General features: G+C 43.1%; 1 protein-coding gene and 1 long non-coding RNA gene across 2 annotated transcripts; both read right to left on the bottom strand.

Moving 5' to 3' along the window:
* Positions 1 to 740: 740 nt before the first annotated feature.
* LOC139072346 (uncharacterized) lies at positions 741 to 2,801 on the bottom strand. Its single transcript, XR_011521860.1, has 4 exons — positions 2,226 to 2,801; positions 2,054 to 2,141; positions 1,892 to 1,961; positions 741 to 1,671 (listed from the first exon to the last, which is right to left on the bottom strand). It is a non-coding gene; the product is annotated as an uncharacterized lncRNA (long non-coding RNA).
* Positions 2,802 to 20,037: 17,236 nt separating this feature from the next.
* On the bottom strand, positions 20,038 to 21,753 carry LOC139072051 (myosin heavy chain, clone 203-like). Its single transcript, XM_070555241.1, has one exon. The coding sequence runs from the start codon at positions 21,751 to 21,753 to the stop codon at positions 20,038 to 20,040; it is 1,716 nt and encodes a 571-aa protein (XP_070411342.1).
* Between the last annotated feature and the right edge of the window lie 324 nt (positions 21,754 to 22,077).

The following is a 22,077-nucleotide window of genomic DNA, read 5'->3' as shown; positions in this document are numbered from 1 at the left end:
AGACCTCTGATCTAAAGCCAGAATGAGTTTGCTAGGGATGGGTACCAAATTCGGTACTTTTTAAGTGTGGCAAGGTGGAGAAACGAGGGCCCAGGCGGGATTCGATCCCCAGACTCCCAGGTGAGAGTCATACGCTCTAACCAGTCAGCCAAAGGGACATCCCCTTGCCCAAGTAGCCAGGGCGCATGATCAATCGGGACACTGTGACAGGACGCTCACACTGTCACATAAGGTACTGACCGAATTCCACAGTACCGACTGAGCACCGATTCATGTCATTTCAAACGGTGCCTCGTTTCGGTACCTGTCCTTCGTAACGAGAACTTGCCAAGACAGCTGCGCATGCGCAAGAGCGTATTGTTGGTCGCTGCAAGCCAGTTGTAAACAGAGCAGCATGGTAGAAAGAACGCACGCCAAAGCTTGGGTCCACTCCACTAATGGGTAACTGGGTGATGATGAAACCAGCTACAACGATCTAAGTGAGACATCCTCATCTTAATCTGCTCCGGTAGGTAAATAAAATGTTTAAGAGTACGTTAGCTTCATATGTTAGCTTGATATGTTAGCTTCTGTTTCGCTAATGGTGCATTTGCTTTCCTCGGAACTCCGAATATCCGACAAGAACATGAACGCGCTCTAAAGTTTGGCTTCACTTTACTAAATGCGACGGGGGATTGGGTCAAGATGAAACTGCAGCTGTTTTCTGTCCACCGCCAGCTTAAAGAATGTGCCTTCAAAGGATTCATCCCTCTGGACTTGTTTTCATTAAACATTAAATTACTGGTTTGGTTCTTGTCTGTAAATATGTTAACACTCACTTGACTTTAAATAGCTTGGTGAGGTGCTGATTTAATTCGCCACATTAGAGCTAGTTAAACCTGCATCAATGTAATGATCACACGTGATATAAAATTAGGCAGCACAAAGAACTCATACAGCATTTTATTATAATTGTAGGCAGACAGGAGACAGGGCTGGATGGTGGCGGTAAGGAGGTTCTGTCTGTCATGTTTTGGAGGGATGTTAGAACCCAAAATGCAGAACCCAGGATGACACGAGGCAGGAGTGGAAGAAGAAAATCCTTTTATTGTAGGACGAGTCCCAAAATAAAGAAATTTAAAGGCAGGGAGCCAAAATTCAAAAATCAGGAAATCCAAAAACACCAGGAGAACGGGCAGACTGACAGAACAAATCACGCTGACAAACAATGGACCGACAAGACAGGGCTTAAATAAACTGGGGCATGATGGGAGGCAGATGAGCTGCAGGTGTGTGGGGAGAGGACCAGGTTAAAGCAATACTTAATCAGGGAGGAAACTCACATGACCTAAGAAAAAACCTAAGAAAAGCAACCACATAATATTCTAAAGGGAAGGAGAACTACAAAGACTGGTGGGACAATCATAAAAGAGAATAAAATGAAAAGCTGAAACTAAACACTGCAGAGAGATGACTGGGTGCAGAGGGGTGAGGGGTGACTGGAGAAGACTAAAGGAACACAGGAGACATCTAAATGAGATGCAGACAAAGGACACATGAGGGCGCTATGAAACACAAGAGAACCTGGAGTGGGAACTGGAGGGGCTGGGGAACAAAGGGACACAGAACATGACACTGTCCTCTCAGGACCAGGAGTTGAAACATCTTCACGAGAAACTGATGTTCACAGATCTGTAGAAGAGAGTACGTTTCAGTAAAAGAGCCATGGCCACCAGGTCATTTACTCAGCCAGATGAGCTGATATGTTACAGGTGTGTTACTGAGGATGCACCTGCTCTCATAGCCAGATGACAGGAGTTGTCAGGTATCCTGCAGTGGCGGTCAGCTAGGCTAATGAGATGCACAAAGAAATCCAGGACAGTGAACAATAATAATGTGTTGTGTTGCTCACCATATGTGCTCCTATAGAATCTCCATGTGTGCCTGCCTCATGGTGTAGCGTCCATATTTCGCCAAGTGTCCTACAGGAATGCAAGTTATTGTTAATTCACTTTTGTTACCAAAGAAACAATATTTTTGTAAAAGTTATTTACCAGGTGAACTCACAACTCACCACCAAGTGTCACTGGACCAGAACCAGTAGCTCCTCTGTGATGTCATGATGTTCTCTAGCTCCAAGCTCACAGCAGCAACACACGTTGCTATAAAACAAAAACATAGATGTTAAAACTCAAAAGGTTGTAAAGATTACACGATGCATAAAAATAAAGTCACTTTTGCCACACCTGCAAAGAGTCATGGTAGGTAGCCTGGACCAGTTGTAGCTGCCACTGTCACGATATGGTGCTGGTAGGACCCAAAATGCAGTAACCCAGGATGACAAGAAGCAGAGGTTGAATAAATAAAAATCCTTTAAGGTGAGCCAAAAACAAAAGTAAATCCTAAGGTGGGGAACAAAATCCAAATAACAATCTGGAAATCCAAAAACTCAATCCACAGAAAGACGAGACTGACAGAATTACCATAATGGACCGACACAAGACAGAGACAAGACAGGGCTTAAATACACAGGGAGGAGTAATTAGGGAAAATGGCAGCAGGTGTGTGGAGTGAGGGCTGGAGGGAAGACAGGTGAATATGATAATCTAACTGGGAAAACAGAAACAGGAGGGCAAATACCTAAACACTAAACTAAACAACAATTATCTAAAGACAGAGGGAAGGGCTCAAACTAACTAGCTGGAGGAGGACACACACACACACACACACACACACACACACACACACACACATACACTGAGCTGGGGACAAAGAGGCTGGAGCTGACCTGGGAGGACACACACACACACACACACACACACACACACACACACACACACACACACACACACACACACACACACACACACACACTGAGCTGGGGACAAAGATGCTGGAGCTGACCTGGGAGGACACACACACACACACACACACACACACACACACACACACACACACACACACACACACAAACACACACTGAGCTGGGGACAAAGATGCTGGAGCTGACCTGGGAGGACACACACACACACACACACACACACACACACACACACACACACACACACACACACACACACACACACAAACACACACTGAGCTGGGGACAAAGATGCTGGAGCTGACCTGGGAGGAATGATTTTAAGAGGGTAACAACATTAAGACACCTAATTGAGACGCAGACAAAAGACACGAGGGCGCTATGAGACACAGAAGGGAATCTAGAGAGGATGGAGAAACATCAGGAGACACATGAAGGAAGGGGCAGACGCAGACCATGACAGCCACAGTCAGTCTGACACCAGAGTTCTTGGGTTAGTTTAGCCTGAAAACAAATGACATGTGGGAGGAGCTTCTAGAGAAGATGAGAAAGCCTGGAGAGCAGGGCGGGGATGGAGCAACATGTTTTTCTGTTAGAATATCAGGAGTTTTACTTTTCTTACCTGGAACTGATCATTGACCTTGCACCTTCAGTCAGATGGAAGCTGGGATCAGAGGTTCTCCACCACACTCCTGGGTCTGTTCAGGGGTGTAGACATACCTGTGTGTGTGTGTGTGTGTGTGTGTGTGTGTGTGTGTGTGTGCGCACGCGTGTGTGTGTGTGAGTGATATCAATTTTAGCCTTGTTTATTTATTATTTATTTAACCAGGAAGGTCCCATTGAGATTAAAAACCTCATTTTCAAGCGAGTGCTGGGCAAGAGGCTGAAAACATGACAGTTACATTAGTTTTAGTTACACAGACATGTTATTTACAAAATTACAGAAAGCAGTTACAACACAGGGAATCTGTCTCAAGGGCTCTCAGTCTGGGTTTTAAATTGTCCTTATATTTTACTATATCCTTATGGGCTGTCTTTAGTGAGCACAAAGACAACTTTGTTATACACCTGTGCAATGAAGCAATCTTTTATCTTGGATTTCTGAAAGTATCAGATATGTAAATAACAGGTTCAGTCCATTAGGTATTTTATTCGGTTTTTATTTACTTTTACATATAATCATAAATTTTATATATGATGAAAGTCATTTTACATTCCTAACAAATAAAAACACACTTAGAAAAATCCCCCGTGGCTTTTGGCTTATGTGTGGGTGCTCCCTAGTGGTGAATACATGCAACTGATACAAGTCTGATCACATCAGTTCGTGTTTTAATAGGGACAGATCGTGTCAGTGTCTTCGTTTTATTAATATCAAAGCAAGTAGCAGTAATAAAATCATGTTTAACATGAGCTAATGCAACAATCAGTACTATATATGAGGTCATTTTGGTGAATTTAAGCATAAAATAGCATCTTCAGGAAAGCAGGAAACAGCATCTAGGATGAACTAGTGCTGTCTGTATGTTCTCATCGTGGATTGGGCGATCAAAGTTTGAAATAAGTGGCAGAGAAACCCTTTGGGAGTGGCCTGCAAAACGCCGTCTTTTACACCGTTGGGAAAGTCACAGAACGCCGTTGTCAGAAAAAGAGCCAAGATGGCGCTGTGAATGACGCGCTTTCGAGGGCAGCTATCAAACTGAACTTTATTTTGCAAATATATAGTTATAATACGGCTTGAAACTTTCTATTGTGACTCAAAACTGAGCCTTTTACCTTATTTGACATCAATAGCAACTCTTAAGGCTTCTTTTTCAAGTTATGGCGAACTCTAGCGGGAAGAGAAAAAGTGTGATGAAGAAGATGGAGGAACAGGAGGTTGCAGGTGCTTCCAATGCTCTTATCGACAACTGCCATGACTACTCTGCCGTAGATGTCTCCCCAAAATTTTCTGTAATGAATGAAGGGGAATTTCCGCCTCTCCCCATTACCCCAGAGAAATCACCCAGTAAGAAAGGTAAATCTGAAATGGCAATGATATTGTCACCTCTTTATCAACATTGATCAACGCCAGATCGGACGAACTGAAGAAGTTGGATAAGGATAATACAGCTCAAGTCTCGAGCCTGAGGGGAGATTTGGATGTCCTCTGCAAGCAAGTGGTTGAGGTAAAGGGTAAGGTCTCTCAACTCGAAATCACTGTTACGGAAGAAAAGAAGCAGCTTCTCACGCTCGAATCTGCATTTCATTAATGAAATGGAGAGATATTCGAGGCGCTGGAATTTGAAGTTACACGGAGTGTCTGAGAGGGTGGAAGACAAAGATGTGCGGAAAGAGGTGACCCGTATCTGCCAGGAGCTGCTGCCATCAGATGCTGAACGACTCCCGGATGTCATCGACACAGTCCACCGGGTCGGGGTGAAGAAACCGAGCGCCACCAGAGGCATCATCATACAGTTCTCCTCACGGGTGCAAAGAGCTGCGGTGTGTGGGCTGCAGCGAAAAACTCATCCTACCTTCGAGGGAACGGTCTACGCTTCACGGAAGATCTCTGCAAAGCTGATAGAGAAGCAAGGCTGAAACTCTGGCCGCTTGTGAGTGAAGCACGTAAGGCAGGGAAAATCACATACTTTGTAGGAGGCCGTGCTTTTAGGAGATTTTTCCTCCAGCCTGAGTTGAGGAGCTCGGCTACCACAACTCTCCCCACTTGCTCCGTGTTCCCCCAGACAATTTGCCTTAAGTTCTGCAAGTGACTGTTGGCTCATATGCCGTGCATTTATGTTGCATTTACATGCTCTTATACCTTATTTTGACGCTGTTCTCGTATCAATCCTTCATATACCTCGCAGGGTAAGAACTGTGCGATTGGCAAGTTAAAGTTCATCTTAATATCACAGATTTGTCGTTATCCATAGTTTCTCTCAACGCCAGGGGTCTAAGGGATAACTTGAAACGAAAAGCTTTATTTTTGTTTGGGAAACAATGCAAAACTGATTTTTTTTTTTCAGGAAACTCATACAGATGATGATGATGATGTCTGCTTTTGGAAATCTCAGTGGGGAAATGAGACCTTTTTCTCACATGCTACACAAAGGTCTGCTGGAGTTTGTACTCTTAAAAACACTTTTACTGGTAAAATAATACACACTGACTGTGACGATAATGGTCACTATATATGTCAGATTCTGGAAATATATACTTACAACTTCATTCTAATTAACATTTATGGATATAACTCGACAAGTGGCATCTGATGGATCAACCAAGATGGCGCCGAGGAAGGTCGCCCTGGTGCTAACGTGCGTCGTGTTTTGTTTGTTTTTGTCTGTAAATTGTGTGTCAGCGTGCTCTCACACCCGTGAAGAGCTTCTAAACGTCAGAACATCAATGCAGACGGATCTACTTCCAGTTTTTTTAGTGGGTGTAGCGGATTTGGTCCACTTTTTAATTAAGAAAGTGAGACGCCGTAGGAGGGGGAAACGTGCGGGAGTGCTCGTGCGTCTACGAAGATGCGGCTTACGTACGCCCTTACCTGGGATTTTCCTCTCCAATGTCCGCTCACTTAGCAACAAGATGGACGAACTGGGGTTGCTGATGAGACGGAACAGAGACTTTTCTTCCTTCTCTGTCTTATGCTTCACGGAGACGTGGCTCAACGAGCAGACCCCGGATTGCGCGCTCCATTTGGAGGGATTCCAGCTCCTACGCGCAGACAGACAGCGGTTCTTATCCGGAGGAAAGACAAAAGGTGGAGGTGTCTGCTTCTACATCAACAATGCCTGGTGTTCGGATGTGACTGTGATTTCCCAGCACTACTCTCCTGCTCTGGAATTCCTCTTCATAAACTGTAAGCCATTCTACTCCCCACGTGAGTTCGCTTCATTCATTCTGGCCGCTGTTTACATCCCGCCTGGCGTGGACGTGCACGAGGCTCAACGTGCGCTCGCGGAGCAGATCCTAAGTGTGGAACAGACCTTTCCGGACTCTCTATTTATTATCCTCGGCGACTTTAACAAGGCAAATCTGAGCCAGGAATTGCCTAAGTGCAGACAGTTTGTTAAATGCCCGACAAGAGGGCAGTACACGCTGGATCACTGCTACACCACAGTCAGTGGAGCTTATCGAGCTGTGCAGCGAGCTGCTCTCGGCTTCTCAGACCATGCCATGATTCACCTCATCCCCTCATATCGGCAGAGGCTGAAGCTCTCCAAACCTGCAGTGAGAACTTCTAAGAAGTGGACCTGCGAGGCTGTGGAGGAGCTTAGCATGTGTTTGGACACAACAGACTGGAACGTGTTTGGATCTGCCACAGACAACTTAGATGAATATACAGACACTGTGACGTCATATATAAAATTCTGTGAGGACAGCATTATTCCAACAAAAACCAGGGTCACTTTTAACAACGATAAGCCCTGGTTCACACCCAGACTGAGACAGCTGAGGAGAGAGAAAGAAGCAGCCCACAGAGCCAAGGACAGAGAAAGCTACAAGGGCGCTAAGTACAGGTTCTCAAAAGAGCTGAAGAAGGCGAGATCTCGGTACAATAAACGTCTTAAGGAGCAGTTCTCTAACAATGACACCGCCTCTTGTCTGGAGAGGGCTGAGGCAAATCACCAACTACAAGCCTAGAGCCCAACATGCTGCTGACGATCTACAACTGGCTGAACAACTAAACTCCTTTCATGCAAGGTTTGAAGTGCAACACCCATCCCCCACAACCCCTACTGCACAGGTTTCTTCAGCCACTCTGGTGTCACATGCCCCCCCACCCCCCCACCACCTACCCTACTGTGAACAGTACAGTCCCCGCTGACCACCCCTCCACTGCCTTCTCAGTGACAGAAGAGGATGTGCTTAAGCTTTTCCGTAAGCAAAACCCACGGAAATCCCCGGGTCCAGACGGTGTCTCCCCCGCAACCCTGAGACACTACGCAGAGGAACTGTCTCCCATCTTCACTTACATCTTTAACATCTCCTTGGAGTCCTGCCATGTTCCTACCTGCTTTAAGCTGTCCACCATTGTTCCTGTCCCTAAGAAACCCTGTATCACTGGACTGAATGATTACAGGCCTGTGGCGCTGACGTCTGTAGTCATGAAGTCTTTTGAGCGCCTAGTCCTCCCTCATCTCAAGTCCTTCACCTCCCCCCTCCTGGACCCTCTGCAGTTCGCCTACAGAGCCAACAGGTCTGTGGACGACGCCAACAACCTGGCCCTCCACTTCATCCTGCAGCACCTGGACTCCCCGGGAACCTACGCTAGGATCCTGTTTGTGGACTTCAGCTCTGCGTTCAACACCATCCTCCCTGCTCTGCTCCAGGACAAGCTCTCCGTGCTCACCGTACCCAATTCCACCTGCAGGTGGATCACTGACTTCCTGACGGACCGAAGGCAGTGCGTGCAGCTGGGGAAGAATGTTTCCACCACTCAGACTATTGGCACAGGATCTCCACAGGGCTGTGTACTTTCTCCTCTGCTCTTCTCCCTGTACACAAACTGCTGCACCTCGAGCCATGACTCTGTTAAACTGATCAAGTTTGCGGATGGCACCACCCTCATCGGGCTCATCTCTGATGGTGATGAGTCCGCCTACAGGAGGGAGGTGGAGCGGCTGGTGTCCTGGTGCAGCAGCAACAACCTGGAGCTCAATGCTCAGAAGACAGAGGAGATGATTGTGGACTTCAGGAAAGTCACAGCCCCATCTCTCCCCGTCGTCCTGACTGACCTCCCCGTCACCACTGTGGACTCCTTCCGCTTCCTCGGAACCACCATCACACATGACCTTAGGTGGGAGCCATCCATCAGCTCCCTGCTCAAAAAGGCCCAGCAGAGGATGTACTTTCTGCGGCAGTTGAAAAAGGCCAAGCTGCCGGCCCAGATGATGGTGCAGTTTTACACGGCCATCATTGAGTCCATCCTCACCTCCTCCATTGCTGTGTGGTACGCTGGAGCCACAGTGAGGGACAAACATAGACTGCAGCGCATTGGGCGCTCTGCTGAGAAGGTGATTGGCTGCAGCCTTCCATCTCTCCAGGACCTGTACGTCTCCAGGACTCGGGGGCGTGCAGGTCGGATAGCAGCTGACCCTTCTCACCCGGGTCACAGACCTTTTGAGCCGCTTCCCTCAGGCAGGAGGTTACGGTCCATCCGGACCAGAACCTCCCGCCATAAGAACAGTTTCTTTCCATCTGCCGTTAGACTTGTGAACAGATTATAAACACACAACCATGCTGGTCTTCTGTACTCGACACAACGTCACGTTATCAGCCATACTACCATTACCTGCCATTTTTTATAGCTGAAAGTTTCCTTCTATTTTTATTCTATTTTATTCTATTTTTAATCTTAATATTATTCATGTTATATGTAGCACTTTAGTACCAAAGCAAGTTCCTAGTTTGTGAATTGTTTGTTCACTAACAATGGCAATAAACCTATTCTGATTCTGTTAATAACAATTTGCTTACAATCGTAGAAAAGACTATTTGTTACTGGTTGGCTAAATTCCCTCATGCTTATCTAGTTATAGGAGGTGATTTTAATGTCACTTTGGACAACACCATGGATAGGTGACCACCAGGTCCTCTGTCTAACGCTAATATATACCTAAAATCAATAATGCAAAGATTTGATCTAATAGATATTTGGAGGAAAAAATACCCACATGATAGAATTTTTACCTGGGGTAATAAAACAAGAACCAGACAATCAAGAATAGATTTTTGGTTAGTTTCAAATAATCTCGAGGAATATGTCAAGGTTAACATCCTCTCGACCCCTTTGACTGACCACAAGGCCATCCAAATGAACATTTCTTTACTTCCTTCTTCCACACACGCCAACATAATGCATACTGGGAACTCAACAGCTCTATCTTGTGTCATGACATAGTAAAAACCAAGGTTAAGGAACTAATACAAGCTTTTTGGAATGAGGCCCAGGCTGAAAAAGTATATGGGAGTAAATGGGAACTTCTAAAGTTTGAAGCTGGAAATTTTTTTTAGAAAATACTGTAGTGAACTAGCAAAATGCAAACGTTATGAAGAAGAAAGGGTGATTTCTAAAATAACACAGTTGTCATCTATTTGCACAGATAAGTTATCCCCTGAAGAACAAGAAACTCTATTGGAATTTCAAAATAAACTGGATAAACTCTATCAATCTAGAGCTGAAGGGGCTTTTGTAAGGTCCAGGAAACAATGGCTGGAGGAAGGAGAGCAGAATTCAGCATACTTTTTTAGGCTAGAAAAATCCCAATCCAAAAATAATACCATTCATCAACTAAAACTAGACAATGTAATGTGTGACGATGCTAATCGAAGTGCAAACTTCTGTTCCAATTTTTATAAGGAGCTATATAGCTGTCGTTATTGTGATGACAGTGCTGTCCGTTTTTTGGACTCTTTTAACGAATATTGCTCCAATTAGTACAGCGGATAAGATGTTCTGCAATAGTCCAACCACCTTAAAATAAATACTAGACTCAATTAAAAGTTTAAAGAACAACAAATCTCCTGGGGTGGATGGACTCACTTCTGAATTTTACGTATCCTTCTCTGAAGAGCTAGCTCCATTTTTATTAGAGATCTTTAATGAGAGTATTTCCAAAGGTTTTCTTCCTCCAACTCTAACACAGGGCCTCATAACCCTGATCCCTAAACCTAAGAAGGATATCTCACTTATTGACAATTGGCGGCAAATTAGTCTCCTCAATAACGACTATAAAATTTTAGCTATTATATTTGCTAAGCGCCTAAAAAACGTGTTAGATAATATTATAGATGAGACACAGTCTGGGTTTTTGAGGAACAGGCACATTTCTAACAACATTCGACTCGTACTTGACATAATAGATTACCCTGAACTAAATTCCAATGAAAGTTTTACCCTCTTTTTGGACTTTTACAAGGCATTTGACTCCATCGAACACAATTTTATCTTCAAAACACTAGAGAAATTTGGATTTGGGGATTTTTTTAGCAGAGCAATTAAAACCTTATACGCTAAGGGAACAGTTCAATTAAACTTAAGAATGGCACATCTCCTAGGTTTCAATTAAATCGTGGGATATGTCAGTCCTTATTTATTTATCCTGGCCACTCAATTATTGGCCTCTCATATCAAATTGAGCAACCTAAAAGGCATATCGATTGCAGATAGAGAAGTCATTATTAGTCAACTGGCTGATGACACGACCCTTTTCTTACGTGACTCATCTCAAATCTCCCTCGCTCTTGATGATATTCAGGTTTTTTCCAAAGCTTTGGGCCTTTCTCTAAATATAAATAAATGTGAACTAATGGCAGTCAGGAACTGTGAGCTACCCTCCATCTGCAATATTCCAGTTAAAGAAGAAGTGACGTACCTAGGAATAGTTGTAACAAAAAACCAAAAAGACAGAAGTGACCTGAACTTTACCCCAATATTAGAAAGAACCAAAAAAAAAAATTTAACCAGTGGATCCAAAGGGACCTTTCATTAAAAGGTAGGATACTACTCGCTAAGGCGGAAGGAATCTCCAGACTTGCATATGCTGCCATTTCTTTGGATGTTGATAAAACAGTTACAAAAGAAATTGATCAGATGCCTTATAAATTTATTTGCAAGAACAAAACTCATATTAAAAAATCAGTACTAATGAATAATTACAAAAATAGTGGACTTAATTTTTTTGATTTTAATATTTTAAACAACACATTCAAAATTAATTGGATTAAACATTATTTAAAAGACCCGATGTCTACGTGGAATATCATTTCCCATCAAATCTTTTCTAAGCTGGGTGGACTAAAATTTCTCTTAATGTGCAACTACAATATTGAACGTATTGTCATGGTCTGCCCCGGCCTCCCTGGCTGTGTTTCTCCTGCCTTGATTGACCTTATTGTTCTCACCTGTCCCTCGTTAACCTGCCCATGTGTTCCTGATTTCCCTGTGTATTTATACCTCCCTCCTTGTTGCTGTCTTCGTCGGATCATTGTTGTTTGTTCATGCGTGTTTTGTCCCGTCTCTCCCGTTCCACCATTAAACCATTTTTATTTTTTCATCCGTGCCTGCTTTCCTGCCTCCTGAACCCTCCACCACACTTGGCCCGCCATCTCCACCCTCACATCATGACGCGTATACCTGTTTCTCTCTCAAATTTTCATAAACAAATGTTATTGGCTTGGTCTCCAATTTATAAGCACAACTTTTCTCCTAATAATTACTTATATGGAACAATAAAGATGTCTGTTACAAAAGGAAATCCTTATTTTTGACAATTGGTTTAGGAATGGCATTATGAAGATCAATCAGCTCTTTAATAAGGATGGAAATTTATTTACTTATCAAGAATTTCTTTCTCATTATAAAACTCCTGTAACACCTAAAGAATTTGCTATTGTTTTCGACGCTTATCCATCTGGTGTTATTATGCTTTTCAAAAGTTATACCACCCCACCATCTAACATGACCCCTTTGCCTGATCCAAGTGACACGTTTATAGGGAAACTTTGTTTTCTATCAAGATTACGGCCAAATAAGCAGATTCGCTCCCTTTTTCTAGCTGATTGTGTTTCTGTACCACATGTTCTCCCTAAATGGAATTCACTTGTTCAATATGTGTAGTGGGAAAAAGTATGGACTCTTCCTAACAGATACTTGCTTACAAACAAAGTCAAAGAAGTCACATTCAAACTCCTTCATCGCTATTATCCTGTTAAAACATTCCTGAGGAGATTCATTAAAGACTTTGATGTATCCTGTACTTTCTGCAAGGAGCACCCAGAAACTATCAACCACTTGTTCTGGACTTGTGAACACACTCGGAAACTTTGGCAAGGCGTCTGTAGATTTATATTGGACCATATCCATGAGATCTTTGTATTACATTTTCACAATGTTCTGTTTGGATTTCTAGACTATCAGAGGGATTTGGAAAATGAACTGTTCATATCTAATCTTATTATATTGCTGACCAAGTTTTACATCCGTAAATGTAAAGTGTTAAAAATAAGACCTTCCTTTTGTGTCTTGAAAAAAGAGCTTCAGCTTTATTTGAAAACAATCTCCACCTCGAACAATAACAAAGCCATTAAGACACTAAGTCTCTGCTCGAAATTTCAAATCTTTCCATAATTCATACTCTGTTGCAGGTCTCGTACTGTTTCCTGTTTCGATCATCATTCTCATATGTTTTATAATTTGTATGCAGTAACCCCTGGCGTTGAATCTGTTGGTGTGTTTTTGTTATGTTTATACTGTTTCCATGTACTTCATAGTGGACATTGAGTCAGTTGTGTATCTTGACTGTATTGTTAACGAACCAATATTCTAAATTAAAAAAAAAAGAGCGCCGTTGTCGGTACAAGATCTGCTCGGGTGCAAGATCGGCTTGGGGTCCTTCGACTGCCGATGACGTCAAAGTACGGCAAACCCACTTGGACAAAATACACCACACATCTATACTGTTGGAAAGAATTTAGCAGTTTCGTTATTAATATAATGTTTCTTAAGACGTAAGTTTGTGTTTATAATGGTATTTGTAAAATAAAACACTATATTGTATTCATAATGTTGAACTCCTCTTTGAGCACATCCCTTGAAGGATCATAGGTATTAGCAACACCTGTGAAATTGTATTTGCAGGAAAGAAGTGTGTCCCGTTTATTGAAGTATTTGTGTTTAGAGTTTTTGACGTCTTGTCCATGCGTAGTTCAGGTACGCTCATAGTTGCTAGCCAAAACTCTGGAGTTAAAAGTTTTCTGGCTTTACTAAAATACCTGTCTGTACTTATTTGATTGATGGTACTTTTACTTTCTGTTAGACTCCAAATGTAATCATTTGGCACGTTTCTAATTCATTATTTGCAATAATGTAATCAGTGATATTAGCATTAGCATTCCTATGGGTTTTTCCCTATGGTTTTTCCACGTATATTAGCATTGCGCTAACCACTCGCTGCCAAATTGCAGCCTTTGCGATAAGAAAATCTCCTTTTGTCACATCGCAATTTAATTGCACATGCAGTTAATCGTTCAGCCCTAATATACATGCAGCTCTATGCTAAAAGTGTATTTTCAAAGAGGTAATGATGAATTTCTTTGTAAAAGTTGTCCATCTTTCCAACAGAAAGATTTGCCTGGACCAACGTAACGTGATAACAACGTAACGTGATAACAATGTAACGTGATTACGTAATTCCGTAAGGTTCATGTTCAGCCAATCAACTACTTTGACGTCATCGGCAGTCGAAGTACCCCGAGCCGATCTTGCACCCGAGCAGATCCTGTACCAACACCGGGGTGAATCCAAGAGGGGGTGTCCAGGAGAGCGGGCGCGAGGAGAGCAGGAGAGCGGGCCGGCAGGGAGGAGAGGAGAACAGTGAATGCACAGCAGCTCAAAGATGGAACAAAAATGAGAGGAGCACTCACCCCAGCACATGACAATTTCTGCTGCAGCCTCTGTGACATCATAGAGTTCTGAGCATTCTGCCTAAGCAACACATTCTCACACCCGAAGCGGCCGAAACTGACGGCGGGTGACCAAGCGTTTGTTTCCGACGCGCTGGGAGACGACGCGCTGTGTCAGAGCATCGCTTTCCGACGCCCGTGGTAAAACGGGCACTTCAAAGACATCTAACCTCTAACCTCTAGCGATTTAACCTTCCCCTCACCTCCATCCTAACCTTAACCCTGTGTCTCTTTCTAAATTTCCTGTTGTAGCGTCATGAATGGCCTCTAATTTGTGACAAAGGTCACATTTTCCCAGCAGGGTCAAGCTGGGTCGTTCTGTAGCTTTGCCCCACAGATTAACCACGCCAGGAGCCGTGATGTCTGCTGAAACCATCTTTATCTGCTGCTGTTCCGTCCCAAGATGAAGGACACTTCAAGTTTCAAAATAATAATATTAAATAATAATTTTAATAAACTCTTCACTTTATTACTGTTATTACAACCATCATAAATAATCTCTTGATTCAGTATACATGTATTTTAATTACTGAAATGACTTGTTATGCTTTGGGTATAATAATAGTTATGGTTGATAATCCGTAATGTGTGGTCATTAAACCAGAAGGTCATCGTGCACGTTAACCAGCCACATTCGGAAGGGATCCAGGGTAAAGGGTAAAACCATCACGTCTTTACTCATGACCAAGCTTTCTGATGCTGAGAGTGGGCGTGTTCTGAGGGTTTTGTTAAAACAGAATTCCAACAGCAAAAGTTCAGTTCTTGAACCATACAAGGAGATGAGGGACGGCCGCCCGAATCTCTACTAAGCATTCTGTCACGCTGATAGAATCGCTCTGAATAAACGCACTGTAACCAGCTGACGCAAAACTCCTTCAGAGTTAAGCCAGACACTCGATACCGTGTACCCGCGACATCTCTGGACCAGAGGATCGGTTCTACCGGACCGAGTACCCCTGAGGCTGACAACATCCTCCTTGACCTCCGGATCCACACAGAGGGTCGTCTTGCTGGGTGAGGTAGCACACAGATGGTGTTTGATGTTGTTCTTCCTAAGAAACGACTCAGTTAGCTGCAAAATAACTTTCCACCCAGAAATGCTTCTCTCGCTGAAAGAAACCTTCTGAGATTCATTCACGCATCAAAAAAACTCGCATTTTCATTTTAGCATCCAGTCACAGGTTTGCTTTTTAAAACAAGTTTTAATATCAAATTGTCTGTTCAAAAATGGTCATTTCTAAATTGTCATTTTTTTAAGTGTTAGTAATAAATTCTTAACTTTAAAAACCTGACTCTTCTTTGAAATGAAACACAGAATGGTGCATAATTTTGGTTAAGAAAAAGCAAAGATTTCTTTAAACTTCTGATTAAATAAATAAACTTTTGCTGTTAAATTTAATTATCTTAAATTAAACATTAATCTTTGGATTAAAAATAGACCAAGCTCGTTGGCATATGAACTTCTATCGAATATATAATATCCTAGATATTTATATATAATAGATGCTTCATTGTTAACTTGTCTGGATCTTTTCTAAGAATCTAACAAAGCTGATAGCAAACAGTGTTGATTCTAGTATGTAGTTAAACACGCTACACCGTTAACTGTGTTTGAGAAGAACGATAGAACAAGAAACACAGTTTTGCGTGCTCAAGTGGGTTAAAGTTAGGATGGAGGTGAGGGGAAGGTTAAACAGCTCGAGGTTAAAGGTTAAATGTTGGTGAAATGTCCGTTTTACCACGTGAGTTGGGAGACGACACTCTGGCACAGCGCGCCGCCTCTAAACACGTTGGAAACAAACGCTTGGTCACCGTTCGTCAGTTTCAGCCACTTCAGGTGTGAGAATGTGTTGGCCTAAGATATCTAATTACTTACATTTTTATTTCATGTTCAACATTTTAGTTTCACACGTCCAGCTGTCAAAGCCTGGCTCTACATGTCTGCTCCCCACAGCTCAGTTCTGTTCAGGTTATTTATAAAGCGCCAATCCACAACAAGGGTCGTCTCAGAGCCCTTTACAGAGCCAGCGTTCCAGTTCAATTCAATTCAAATTCAAAAATACTTTATTAATCCCAGAGGGAAATTGATTGCTGTAGTAGCTCAGAATAATAATAATAATAATCAAGTCATCAAAGAGTTGTTGTATATTACAATGGCTGTTGGCAGGAAGGATCTCCAGTAGTGGTCAGTGTTGCAGCGAAACTGAAGAAGCCTCTGACTGAAGACACTCTTCTGTTGTCGGACAGTCTTGTGAAGAGAATGCTCAGGGTTGTCCATCATTTTCTTGATTCTCTGGAGAATCCTTCTTTGCATTATCTCCTCCAGTGGTTCCACAGTCGTCCCCAGAACAGAACCAGCCTTTTTTATTAGGCTGTTGAGCCTTTTCAGCAGTGGCGGCTGGTGAAAAATATTTTTGGTGGGGCTGTGCTATTTTTTTTTAAACAAACTTGTGCTTTCTGAGCTTTGTGCACAACTTCACTATTTCCTGAATTAAGCACGGCTCTTTTATTTCCTGTCTTACATCATTGGACAAACTGATTAATCCAGGTGTGTCTGACTATTGGCAAACTGCCTTGCGGACCAAGGTTGAAAAATACTGCATTAAATTGCACATAAAATAACGTGACCATAAATGGTAAATAGGCAATGCAAGAGGCAAGTAACAAAACCATTTTGTTTAATTTCAACATTTGAGTGAACACGAAAAATTATGAGCAGGTCACTGTTACAGTAATGGTAGTAAACACTACTTAGACAAAATGCCAGAAATTTACACTGTTAGGACTTATGGAAAGTGGAAACACTTTCATAGGCAATAATGTCATCAGTATCCTCTTACAAATGTCATATTTCCCACTTTTGGGGACAATAAAACATTTCTGGTTCTCAATGAGATGTTTTTACTTCAAATGTAAAAACATCTCATTGAGAATCAGAAATGTTTTATTGTCCCAAAAGCTCTGAAATTTGTTTGCTGCAGCAGAAGTGTAACAAGTAAAATGGAATCAGATTGATGTATGTACAAATTTACTTGAAATACACATTTACATGATTAAATATGTATAATAAGTATGTGTGTTGAAATGTGTTTTTACAGTTATTGCACATTAAACAATGTACATGTTATTAAACAAATGTCCCTGTTTGTGGGACAACCAAGGATTTCTGATTCTGATTGTCTTGTTTACAGAAATGTAATGTACAGCTTACCTCTGCACCCAGCTGCTGTTCTCCCTGTCCAAACGTCCTCCGTTTCTTTGTTGGCTGCTGCACTGATGCGCTGCATTCCTCAGTCAGAGAATGAATGGGGTCCCCAATGAGACACAAGTTCCACATCCACCTTCTGTGGATCCCAGCCGTTTTGAATAACACACACAGAAAGCAAAATAACGCATTAGCGTGATTGCATCCAGCTAGCCACTGCTTCCTGGTGTACCAATTTTGGGAGAAGTGTCGTGTGTACAGTTTACCCTTCTCCTTGTCCTGCTGGCTTATCTTTACGTCGGGCTGATCTGGTCCAAGCTCTTTGACATTAAATTTTTCCACCATAGTTCTCCTCTCGAACGGATACTGGAGAAGAGACCGAACTGAATTCAGTGGCTGCTGAGATCCGGGCTCCATGCTGCTGGTTGTAGGCGCACTGGCGTCCATGTCTACGTCTGCGTCACGACCGTCACGAGTCACGACCAAAAACGTGCTGGAGTCGAGACTCTCCGAGTTCTACCGAACACCAACGAAAGCCTTGGCGGTAGCTCTATCGCCCATCATGCTTCTGAAACAACGTCGACGCTGATTGGATACATTCCCATTCCTACCCTTTGATTTTCTTGTCAGCAATTGGACAACTGGTCCCGTCTTGTTTGGGCGATTGAAAAACAGCAAACAGCCTCCACCCCTCGGCAGAGAGCGGCAGAGACCAATATAGATATATATATGATTTATTTTTGTTACAAAACACACAATTAACTTACAATATGTGATTATTGTTAATTTTATTTATTTATTTTTTTAAATAAAAATTAAAAACACTGGGGAAACTGGGAGGGCGGCGCCCTATCGCCCTCTACTGGCCAGCCGCCACTGCTTTTCAGGTCCCTGCTTCTGATGCTGCTAACCCAACAGACGATGGCTGAAGAGATTACACTCTCAACAACAGACTTGTAGAAGATCTGCAGCATCTTGCTACAGACATTGAAGGACCTAAGCATCCTCAAGAAGTGCAGTCTGCTGTGTCCCTTCTTGTAAACGGCTTCGCTGTTCTTTCTCCAGTCCAGTCTGTTGTCCAGGTGAACTCCAAGGTGTTTGTATTCCTCAACCACCTCCACTTCTTCTCCCATGATGGAAACAGTGTTTGACTTCACCCTGCTTCTTCTGAAGTCTAAAATCATCTCCTTTGTTTTGTTCACATTCAAGGTCAGATGATTGTTTCCACACCATGCCACAAAGCGCTCCACCAGCTCTCTGTACTCAGCTTCCTGTCCATCTCTGATACACCCGACAACTGCAGAGTCATCTGAGTATTTCTGTCTCTTGGCAAATAATATGGGCGACAACTTACTGCCAAGAGTTCAACACCTGGGCTGCAGAGACGACATTTCGCTGAAACATGACCTGGATGGCACCATCTGTTGTTGACAAGCACTGCCACTCCACCTCCTTTTCTTTTCCCGCTCCTCTTCAGATCTCTGTCTGCTCATACAGTCAGGAATCCTGGCAGAGAGACGCTGGAATCGGGGATATGGTCCTGCAGCCACGTCTCAGTGAAGCACATAACACTGCACTGCCGATACTCTGGCTGAGTCCTTGAAAGGGCTTGGAGTTCATCCATCTTGTTGGCCAGTGATCTCACATTGCCCATTATGATCGATGGAAGAGATGGTTTGGGCGTTTTAGCTCATTTGGGATTTGTGGCTTCAGTTGAGGTATTATTTCAGCCTTCCCAATGTTAATCAGCTGCTCCCGATTGTAAACCAGCTTGTTGCCATGGTTACACATCATAACATCATAACAAATGCTCAAAAAGTGAAAAAATAGCAGTAAAAATCCTCAAAGCTTCACAGCACCAGAAACAGAAAAGTAAAATGTCCAAAAAAAACTAAAGTTTTTCTTGAGAAACTAGAAGAAAAAAAGTCCAAGAAAAGGCAAAACTTACATAAAGTCAACAGAGCTACTCCAACATGCAACCATCCAGAGCAGCGCAGTTCCGGAAAAAAAAAATAAAAAAATTCTACTGATTCAAAAGTGCTTTGAGTTCAGCTCATTGTTCCAGTCATTTAAAGGTTTTCTACCTAAGGAAACGCAGCAGATTGCATGGAGTCACCCACTTTTTGTGTCAGAGGCTTTCCAGCAATCCCCACACTAAGCAAGCATGTTTCTATGTTAAAGAAAGCTGCATCAGTTACTCACTCACTCACACCCAGAGACATGTTAGGGTCACTAGTTAACCCTACGTGTGTGTGTGTGGGGAACCGGAGCGCCCGGAGTAAACCCACGCATTCATGATGGGGAACTAATTCTCCATCAGGAAGCCCCTTTTTTTCTGCTGTGCTTGTGTGCTCTAAAGGGGTGTTGCATCTAAGATTAGATATTCACTCACTCACACACTCACTCACTCACTCACTCACTCACTCACTCACTCACTCACTCACTCACTCACTCACTCACTCACACAAAAATGCCTAAATTTAGAGAAGGCTAATGCTAATTTTCGTGAGGTCACAGCTGGGGTTTAAACTGGTGACGTCATCATGAAGCCCGAGTGTTTTGGGGGTCAGATGCTAATTTAAGGCCTAACTTTATGTTTCCGTAGACACGCCGGAGTGAGAAACTTCTTGAAGCGCCTCCACAATGAAACATTCTGGTTCCTGACTGTTTGTGGAACGCTGTCTTTGGGAGAAGGCTCGTTTTCATGAAGACTTCTGCTTGCTTCCACTGAATCTATCTGTTCTGCAGGTGGAGAGCAAACATCATGTCCCATCTCGTAATCCTCGTCAGGCTCCAGACTCTCAGAAGTTTGTTCCTGAGGTTCACACAGAGAAGCTTCCTCTACCAGCTGGTACGTGAAGGCTTCCAGCTCCTCAGACAGCTTCTCGTCTGGCTCAGGCGTGTTCTTCCTGGAGTTAAAGGTCTCCAGTTGTTCTGAGAGATCATGGTTGATTTTCTCCAGATCTCTAATTTGTGTCTCTAAGTCCTCGTTGAACGAGTCCTTGTTCTGAATCTCCTGTCCCAGCCGGACTTTCAGCTCTGACTCCTGTTTTAAACGCTGTTGCTGGTCTTCAATCAGATGTTCTCGTTCCTCCAGCTGAGTTTTGAGAGTATGAATTGTAATTTTGAAGGTCTCTGCATTACTCTGGTAGTAATCCAGTCCCTCTTCTAGTTCACTCATTTCTACCTTTAATTTCTCATAAACGTTGTCTTTGTTCCGCTGGATTTTCTGCTGCTGATCAAACTTGGATCTCAGCAGCTCAGATTCCCGTCTGAGTCGCTTTTGGAGGTTTTCCAGCAGATCATCTTTCTCCTTCAGCTGTAAGTTTACCTCCTGCATCATTTTGTTGCAGGACTCTGCCTCACCTCGGTAATAATCCAGTTTCTGTTTGAGTTCATCAATCAGAGTTCTGGATTTTTTGCACTCGCTCTCTACCTTTGAGCTTATTTCAGCTTGGTCACTGAGACTTGTGTCCAGGCGAGACAGCCGTAGGTGTTCGGAGCCGACTGTCTGGAAAAGGGAATCGAAAGTCGGATGCCGACATCCAGACGACTCCTGCTGGACTGGCTCAGCTAATCTGAGACTGGGTCCCAGCTGAGTTTCGTCCTCTGAACTGGGTTCACATTCCCCACAGAGAGAAGCCTTTTCTCCGTCCTCCTCAGAAAGCGTCTCCTCTGCCTCGTTCGTCTCAGAGAAGATACTTTTCATCTCGTCTACCAGAACACCGTTTATAATCTCTAAATCTCTGATTTGTTCATGTAAAGCCTCGGTGAGCGAGTCTTTATTCTGTTTCTCCTCTTCCAGCTGCAGTCTCAGCTCTGACTCCAGTCCTAACTGGTTTTGCAAACTTTCAGAAACATTTAGTTTTTCCTCCAACTTAATTTTCAAAGCCTGAATTGTAGTTTTGCAGGTCTCAGCGTTAAGCTGGTAGTAATCCAGACGCTCTTTCAGTTCACTAATTTCTTCTCTTAGTTTCTGATCAACTTCGTTCCTAATCTGGTCGTTTATCTTCCCCTGTTCAAATCTACGTCTCAGCTGGGATTCCTGCTTTAAAAGATTTTGCAGATTTTCACACACAGTTGCTTTCTTCTTCAGTTTGGTCTCTAAAGCCTGCAGGGTGACCTTGCAGGTCTCTGCGTTGTCTTGATAAACGTCCAGTTCTTGTTCCAGGACGGTAATTATGTCGTTGTATTTTTCCAATTCAGTCTCTGCTTGTAACGTTTGCTGCTTTTCATCACTTAACCATTTCTCCGTGATTAAAAGCTGAGACTGGACTTTCTCCAAGAGCGCCATATGGGAAAAATAAATTTTGGGGTGTTTACACCCAGATAATTCCCGCTGAAGCTCCTCAGATGAAAAATGTAGAATAGACATGATTCTAGAGGCTCTTGGTCTTTTATCAAACTCAGAAAAAAGGTTTGAGGTTGTAAAAGACGATTGTCTCAGAGAGTCGATGTGTCACACACCAGCAGTCGGCTGCTAATGAAGTGGGAGCTGGCTGATGCTAGATAATAGGACTCTGAGCCTTTATGACGTCACTTCAAAGGATCACGTGGGTGGGGTGAAAGAAGGAGTAGTAGTAGGCACTGGTGGTCATAGTAACCCAAATGGGCGGAG

The sequence above is a fragment of the Nothobranchius furzeri genome, chromosome 10 (genome assembly GCF_043380555.1).
Source record: "Nothobranchius furzeri strain GRZ-AD chromosome 10, NfurGRZ-RIMD1, whole genome shotgun sequence".
Classification (NCBI taxonomy): domain Eukaryota; kingdom Metazoa; phylum Chordata; class Actinopteri; order Cyprinodontiformes; family Nothobranchiidae; genus Nothobranchius; species Nothobranchius furzeri.
This window is presented reverse-complemented; position numbering and strand designations above follow the sequence as displayed.

What these genes read in the sequence shown, in the direction of transcription:
- LOC139072051 (XM_070555241.1), bottom strand. Translation starts at nt 21,753, where the DNA reads ATGGCGCTCTTGGAGAAAGTCCAGTCTCAGCTTTTAATCACGGAGAAA.